The sequence below is a fragment of the Primulina tabacum genome, chromosome 4 (assembly GCF_025594145.1).
Source record: "Primulina tabacum isolate GXHZ01 chromosome 4, ASM2559414v2, whole genome shotgun sequence".
NCBI lineage: Eukaryota > Viridiplantae > Streptophyta > Magnoliopsida > Lamiales > Gesneriaceae > Primulina > Primulina tabacum.
In genome coordinates this window covers 42,730,943-42,740,140 of record NC_134553.1, presented here as the reverse complement: position 1 = coordinate 42,740,140, position 9,198 = coordinate 42,730,943, and the positions used below count along the sequence as shown (strand labels likewise).

General features: G+C 32.4%; 1 protein-coding gene across 1 annotated transcript; it reads left to right on the top strand.

Annotated features, from left to right (window-relative positions):
• Positions 1-7,043: 7,043 nt before the first annotated feature.
• LOC142543306 (WRKY transcription factor 71-like) lies at positions 7,044-8,970 on the top strand. Its single transcript, XM_075650490.1, has 3 exons — positions 7,044-7,657; positions 7,967-8,110; positions 8,337-8,970. Exons 1-3 carry the CDS (start codon positions 7,203-7,205, stop codon positions 8,818-8,820), a joined length of 1,083 nt encoding a protein of 360 aa, XP_075506605.1. The 5' UTR covers positions 7,044-7,202; the 3' UTR covers positions 8,821-8,970.
• Positions 8,971-9,198: the final 228 nt, after the last annotated feature.

Genomic DNA, 9,198 nt, shown 5'->3' with positions numbered 1-9,198 from the left:
AATAAAAAGTAATATTTTTGGCAAAACAAAATTCATGACTGACTCAAATATAAATTTCATATCACAAAATTGACTTACAAGATCATCTCATAAGAGTTAGTATATATATATATATATAATCATAATAATAGAATAAGACAATTCGAGGCCCGAAAAGTGGTGGAAAACAAAAGGCGTAAAATGAGAGAAAGATAATAAACAACCAACACCGAAACCGCGTTGAAGCAGCATGTGATATGTCTCCCACATTTTACAATTATATATATATATATATATATATTGGATCCCTGTAGGTATGATACATGCAGCGTGCATGCATAAACGGTTGTACCGTGATTGGACGAGTATTGTACATTTATCCCGCATAATTTTCTGGTTGTCACGAGAGATCGAATTCGAGACACAACGTACGTACATGAAAATGTCTATCGAACATATACATACATACATATATATATATATGTATATAATTAATTTTTTTATAATGTTACTAGTTATGACTTTGTTTTATAAATAAATTAAAATTTGAAATCATTATTTTTAAAATATATAGAGTTCTATTATTACTTTCAATTTGAAATAATGAAAAAATATTTTCTATTAATAAAAAATGAAATATATAATAAAATTTTGAGGTATTTAATATATGTATTGATTGCACAACATTTGGAAACAATTTCCTCAGATTGAGTCTGTACCACAAGGTAATAATTAAGTGCTATATAAGTGTTGTGTGCACAAGTAATGTAGAGATATTGGGACATGGTTCGGTCGACCCTATCCCTGTGGGCACTGCCTGCAGGGGTCGATCCAACGGCTCGGATTTTTTCGAGCCAATTTTTTTTTTTTTTTTACAGGGAGGTGGGCCCAAATCACTCATGTGGAGTGATCCGGGCCGTTCATTGCTAGGTTGAAACAAACCTTGGGACATACACACATGAATCAACTCTTCATCATTGCATGAGATATTCCCAAAAAATTGAACACAAGGGCATCCGCATTCGTCCACGTTAATCTATGTTATTAACTTTTCATCTTCTCAAAAATTATGGGGTCCACGAGCCACATATTCATTACATTAACATTTTCCCATTATTAACACACACTCACATTCATTTAATATCAACTTTCATTATTTATAGGGTCCCACTGTCCACTTACTCATTTTTTTTATTTTAATTAATTCAATATCTTTCTAATTTTGTTAAAATTTTACAACAAATATTATTAAAAATAAATAGTATTATTATTTTAAAAATAACTTAATTTCAATATTCATTAAATATTATTAAAAATGATAAAAATGTTGGACTCTTTTATTTAAAATATTATTTAAAAAATGAAAAAAAAAATTTAATAGTTTTATTGATTATTTTACGAGTTTCATTTATGTAAACACTAATGTAACTAGCCGTCAGATTCAATGTTCTCAAAATTGCAGATTATTATACGAGTTTGTGAGAAAGCGTCGCACATAGCGACGGTTTGTGAAAAACCGTCGCAAGTAGTCTCAAAACCCGTCGCAAGTAGCGACGAGTTTTGAGAAACCGTCGCAAGTAGCGACATTTTTTAATTTGCGACGGTTCACGAAAAACCGTCGCTATTTGCGAAATAATGCCGTTCATTCTCATGAATTTCTTGGCTGACATAGCAGCCAAGATTAATAATTCATGCACCCACATTGGTGCATGAATGGGTGTTCAATACTTTCAGTGAAAATTGATTAAGTTTTTCTAAAATTAGTAGATATAAAACTAAACTCAATTTTTATAGAATTGAAAATAAACTATATTAATGAATAGTAGGTCTCTTGTGAAACAATCTCACGAATCTTTATCTGTAAGACGGGTCAACCATACCAATATTCACAATAAAAAGTAATACTCTTAGGCATAGTTTGGTACATGAGATAAGGGAAGGATTGATAAATAATCCTCCTTATCCCATATTTGGTATCTTTTTAAAAAACCCATGATAATATCATATGTCCTTGATAAATAATTTTTTAGAAGGATAAAATATCTCTTCTATTAGGTGTGATAATTTTAATTTAATGATAAAATACACTACAAATGACTTAATTGCCCTCAATTTATAAATGATTTTTATAAATCTATGCTAATAGGTAGAAATTAAAATCAAATAAATATTTTTATTTATTTTTATATATTATATAATATGCTAATTATATAAATGAATTCGAGATAATTATATAAATAATTTTTATAAATATCAATAAAATTATTTGTATCACTCGATTAACCTTAAAAATTGATATTTGACTTGACTAACAAAATCAAGAGCTCAATTATCATATTATATAATATATAAAATTAGGTAAAATTATAATAAATTATGCAAGCACCATCGGCGCATGAACAGATAAAAAATATGAATTCAAGCAATAATTTTAAAATTATAAAATTTATTATGATAACTTTAATTTTGTCATTACAATCTAATATATAAATTTAATCACTCTTATTAAAATCATACCAAACAATAAGGCTGCGTTTGGTTTGGAGGATAGGATAATGAAATGATTAAGAGAGAAATGATAAAAAGAATGATTGAATTAGAAATATAATATATAATGATAAAATAATATTATGTTTGGTATGATGGATAAGAATGTGATAATTAATAATTTTTTGATGAATTCACAAAATTGTCCTTCTATTTGTGTGTCGGCGGGGGGCGGCGGCGGGGGTGGTCGGCCAGAAGCGACGGCGGTGGTAGGCCGGAAGTGGCGGCGGCGGTCGGACGGAGGAGGCGGCGGCGGTCGGCCGGAAGTGGCGGCGGCGGTCCGTCGGCGGTAGGGGGTCGGTGGAAGGAAGTGGTGGTGAGTTTGGATTTAGGAGAATGGTAAAATTGGAAAAATATGATGGATTAAGAGTGTGATAAATAATCCTAGGGGGTGAGGATGTATTATTTTAACCTACCTAATACAACCTAATCATTTATAGGAGGGATTGAGTTGGTTAAATAAAAATTGTACCAAATGCTTGATTAGGTGGGTTTAATAATCATAAACCCACCCAATCCCATGAACCAAACACAACCTAAATATAATATCTTACATCTTATTTATCCTTAACTTATATTTATATTATATATCACATGTTTATTCTATCATGTGTACCAAACTATGCCTAGCATAAAAAGTAATATTTTTTTCATGGATAACCCAAATAAGATATTCGTCTCACAAAATACGACCAGTGATATCGTCTCACACAAGTTTTTGTCATCAATGGATGATGAAGATTGTAATTTTACCTAATGAAATTATAAAACATCAGACTTTATATAGAAATATACATTTTTAATCAAATTTAGAACCCACCAATTGAAATTCAATTATAATAGAACCGATAATTGAAATGCGAATCAATATAGGTTCCATAATCAAACCAATGCTAAAAAATTAAACAAATTATTGCTGATGGGGACAGATTAGTAACTTACGTACGTCAGCACTCATGGGCCCAAAAAGTAAATACATGATTAACTTTTCACTTGAATTATATATAATATTATAATGTAATATATAATATTTTATTTTTGATTTAATTAATATAATCGATTGCAAAATATCATAATTCAACCCACAAAATTTGTGTGATATGTATCTCTTATTTTGTGATATATAATATTATAATGTAATATATAATAGTTTATTTTTGATTTAATTAATATAATCGATTGCAAAATTATTTTGTGATATGGATCTCTTATTTGGGTCATCCATGAAAAAATATTGTTTTTTATGTTAAAACTATTATTTTTTATTGTGAATATCGGTAGGATTGATCCGTCTTACGGATAAAAATTCATGAGATTATCTCACAAAAAACTTACAATTTCGTACATATATACTTATACGTATATACACATATATTATATGGATACGAATAGAATGAGTTGGTGACGCGGAAATTGTGTCAGGTTACCGGTCCATCCATGTGCGTGCTGGTTAAATTCAAATGTACGTCGCTCATTTCTTATTTCACACGCTTACACCCAAACTTGCTCCTTTCTTATTACATACTAATGAATTATTATCATTAATAGATATATCACGATTAAATGAGTGAAAATGATTTATTCACTCAGTACACATATAATATATTGAATGAATAAGAACACGACATATATTAATAACATCAACAAAACCCCTTTGTGTACCTAGCATATTTCAGCCCTTTTCCTCTTTCTTTCTAATATTCTTCCATCAACCTAATTAATTAACCAATTGTAAAAAATATAGATAAAATTATTTTAAAAGACAAATATCATCACTCATGTTTATCATATTACAATATTTAACAGTCAGATTCACCCACCCATTATGTATACAAGTGTGTGTACACATTTATATAGCTTCCTATGAAAGCAAAAGGGAGAGATTTATTTGGATGTTTTTAACAAACATTAAACCATTTTAAAGTTTAAAATTTTTTTTTTGGCCTTTTAACTCGTCGATAAACGCCGTAAATAAACGTATAAATCACGGGCTCTCGCGTCTTATTAAAATCAGCAATTTATTTTGATGCATATTTTCAAACTTCACATAACTTTGGTTACAATGATCTTATCACAATAAGTGCACTTGATCATGGTGTGGACAATGCAACTATTATCATTAGCTTAAAAAGATGAGGGGCCTATCCCCCTCCCCCCCCCCCCCCCACCCACCCACCCACCCCATACACACACAGAGAGTTTCCATATAGATCTTACATTAATCATGCAATAGAAAGGACCCAACTTTAGGAAGCATCATTTCCCATTAATAAAAAAAATATCCCAAATCAAATCGAAATCATCCATTTGTATCTATCTATAAATCCAACTTCACTACGATATCGATCGATGTCATGATATCGATTAATTCATTGTACGTTTTTTTTTTATATATATAATTGTGTTTCTTTAAACCAAGTCGATTGTGACCACTTCTCTCAGCCATAAAATGTGATATGGCGATGCTTTATGCATCAATTTACATATCATTTAAATTTACTAATCATTCGGGTGACGAAAATACGATTTTTTTTAAGGAAAAACGATATTATATATATATATATATATATATATATATATATATAAATATGGGGAAGTTGGTGAAAAATCCCCATTTCAAAACATTTCTTTGGGTTCACTCCCTACCCACAAAATTGTGGTACTATGTCATACAAAATGTGGTACACTTCATATGGAAATGTGGTACTAAAAAAGTACCCAGGGACTGAACACAAAAAAAAATCGACGGCTGAGGACTGAAGGCCAATTTCCCGTTTATCTATTAAGGTAAAATGTTGCTTTTCCGCCCATGATGAAGATTTCCGTTAAAGTAGAAAATTAAAAAGCAAACCCTCAAAAGGGGGGGAAAACTAAATTCCGGCCATTTGGATTTGACACATGAAACGATTAACGTGAGAAGGAGAGTTCGAATATCAAGCAGCAATAAGTCGGAGTCAACTTTAGTTATATGCCATGTTAGTCCGATTCAGCTCGGATACTCTAAATTACTCTCATAAGACCGTCTCACAGATAACATCATATTTATATTTACAATAATAAGTAAGATTTTTGATATAAAAAATATTATTTTTCATGAGTGATCGAAATAAGATATATGTTTTATAAAATTTACTCCCGATGTCGTGACACAAATTTTTTGTGTGTGAAATAAAGTAATTCAATTATACACCGGAGAAAGCCTCTTGATTTGAGACGACAAAGTATTTCGGTCTACTCATTCACATTTCGTGAGGTTGCCGGTCAAACGAAAAAGCCGCGAACGAAAACGTCGACTGTATTTGATGAACAACTTTCTGGGGGTCGGTGCTATAGCCATAAACGCCAACAGGAAACAGCAGCCCCCCATCTATTCCGTACCAACTGTCACCGGTATTTTCCGGTCAACTCAGCCTCCCTTTTTTTGGAAAATTACTTCCCATTAAAGAAAACTAATCTACCATTCTTTTCTGTTTAATAATCTTCAAAATTTTACAATTTGTTAATTTGTAAAAAATCTCTTACCTATGATCATTAGGTAAGAAAGTTTTTACTAATTAACAAATTGTAATATATTATACCATCTGGCACAAATAAAAACTACGTACGTTCCTCTATATATAAAAGATTTCAGCATGAAAAAGGGAAATTTTTTTTCATAGGTCGGAAAAAAAAAGAGATGAATATTTTCCTTTCAATTCATCCGGAAATCGACCTTCGTCTCTTGTGTTAGAGTTTTTCTCAACAAAATTATTTCTACATATCCTATAAACATGATACATAATATGCGAAAGATGATCGAATATTATCTCCGACCATTGAATAATTTGTAAGAATTTTGTTTTCCTCCAACTGAAACCTTCTAATCAATTCACCGTAAATGGTGTATTTTTGTTTTTATGAGGTGTGTGCTTAGTACCTCAAACACTGTTATTTGCATGCATTTTCTATATCATCAATGAGTTGATCGATCGGGAACTCCAGAGTCAAAAAAAGAGGCTCATGCATATCTCAATTTTCTAAAATTGAGACGGTGGCTATACCATGTGTCAAAAATACAGCTTAATGGCCATTTCATTTTTTACACGTTTATTCTTCTTTAGATATGAGTCATTTCCAATAAAACTAAACCTCCGGGTTATTGAAGGAGGTGATTTATCAACCGAATGATTATAAAGTAATTGTTTACTGTCACCAACAATTGTAATATGACTGATTAGGAAAAATTTATAAATTCTCAATAAAAGAATTCTCGAACATATATATTGATAATTAATCTTGATATATTAAAGTCATGAAGTAATAAAATTGTGAGGGCGACTAGTGATTGATTAGACCTAATCTATGTCCACGGAATTAAAGGCTTAATTCAAGTATATATTATAGATTCTAACACTCTAATAAATAATATTTATGGGGTTTTCACCAAGTCCACTAAAATAATAAATAACCATTTAAAAAGAAAAAGAAAAATAAGGATAAGATGGCCAAAGAAATAAAGAGAGTATAAGAGAACAAAAACCTACGCGGGTCCAGCCTGCTGTCCAAAAAGAAGGAACCTTAAGAAAGTCTCGCTTCACACTAGAAAACCCCAGAAATCAAATCTCTCTCTCTCTCTCTCTCTCTCTCTCTCTCACCACCAAATCGAAGAGAATCCATGCTTCTTCTAACCAGAATCAATGGAAGAAAAGAAAGAATTAGAGCCTGAAATCAAATCAGAGAATTCACTCCTAAGCGCAGCATTTTCAGATCAGTCCGCCATGATTCATGAGACGAGCTTTTCACTGCCAAACAGCGCCTTGTTCGACATATCATCAGCTGTTCATCATCAGAAAAGCTCGCTGGGGTTCATAGACTTCGCCAGCTTCCAAGATTTTAGCAACCCTTCTTACATGTTCGATGATTTGATGCTTCAGAGTATTGCGGCCCCCCCTTGTTTGATCCCGCTGCAGTCGTCGCAGGTGCCGCTGCCGGAATATTCTGAGGTGGTCAACACTCCGGCTACGCCAAATTCGTCTTCGATATCCTCGTCTTCAACGGAGGCAGCACCGGCAAATGAAGATTCGAAGAGGGCTGAAACTGTTGAAGAAGAAGATCAAGACCAACAGCGAGATCAAGATAAGATTAAGAAACAGTAAGCTGTTTTTTATTTTCATTTTTTTCAAAATAAAGATGGGCTGAATATTTTTCCTCCGACGTAAATCAAGATTGCACCATCATTATATTCTCTTAAAAATCACAGAAAAGATGTTGGGAGATCTTTGTGGCTAATGGGGTTTCCTACTTTTTATTATGCATTCACGATCTGATTTGTGTGAAAAGATCGAGTGGTTTGATCCCTCAATAATTTTTTGTTTTTTCTTTTCTTTTCAATTTATTATTGTTTAGTCAAGAAAAGATGGTATTTTTATTTATTTTAATGTATTTTTTTCTATAACTTTAGACTGAAACTCAAAAAGAAGAACCAAAAAAGGCCAAGAGAACCGAGATTTGCGTTCATGACAAAGAGTGAAATCGATCACTTGGATGATGGCTATAGATGGAGAAAGTATGGTCAGAAAGCTGTGAAAAACAGCCCTTTTCCAAGGTATATATTCAAACACGCACGCAAAATTGTATACATACGTAGGTACACTCTTTATTCAACTTTTCATATATAAATACTCGCATGTTTTCTTGCTTCTATGAATACTTATGAGCCGATATGGTAAAAAGTGATACGCTCTGTGTATGTATATCATCGTCTGTACATTTATTGATTGCAACAAAATCTTGGTAAACCATTATTAATTTGATTTCTATGCAAAATATAGGAGCTACTACCGCTGCACAAGTACATCTTGCGGTGTGAAAAAAAGAGTTGAAAGATCGTCTGAGGATCCGACCATTGTAGTCACAACATATGAAGGTACACACATACATCCCTGCCCCATAACGCCCCGTGGCAGCTTTGGGATTCTGCCGGAGACCACCGCTTTTGGCGGTGTTGGTGGCGGCGGAATTTGTAGTGCTGCTGCATCCCATTTCATGACACCGCGAATGTTTCAGAACTATCGGCATCAGCAGCAGCAACAAGAACAACAACATCAGACACAACCCTATTTCAGTAACTTGTCTCCATTAACAGTACGTACGAGTTTCACCAGTAGCAGTATTACTAATCATTCGTTACCTCTTGCTCCCATTATTCAAGAAAGACCACCCTTTTGCCCCTCTTCCTTTTCTTTGGCTAGAGACCATGGCCTTCTTCAAGATATGTTACCTTCCCAAATGCTAAAGGAGCCAAAGGGGGAGTAGAAATCAAATGTCAAGGGTTTGCATTTTGATTATTTCGCTACCTTAATTAGCTTTATCAGTTAACTAATGGGTATGTTTTATTTCTTGATTTTACTGATACTGAATGTGAAGTTTGTGGTTTTCTTTATATATGAACCCACTTCATAGTTACGTAGACTCTCTCTTTGTCTTTTTTCTTTCATTTTTATATATATAATCATGTAAAATCACTAGTTTTAACTAATGGAGGAACAATTTATTTTAAATTATAACGTTCCCTTGTATTAAACTCTATTTATTATTGGTCTGTTGGTTCATATTCTGATTTCAGATTAGGACATAATTTATGCTTAATTTCATCGATCGGTGCATCAAGAAATGGATGAATATGATCACTTT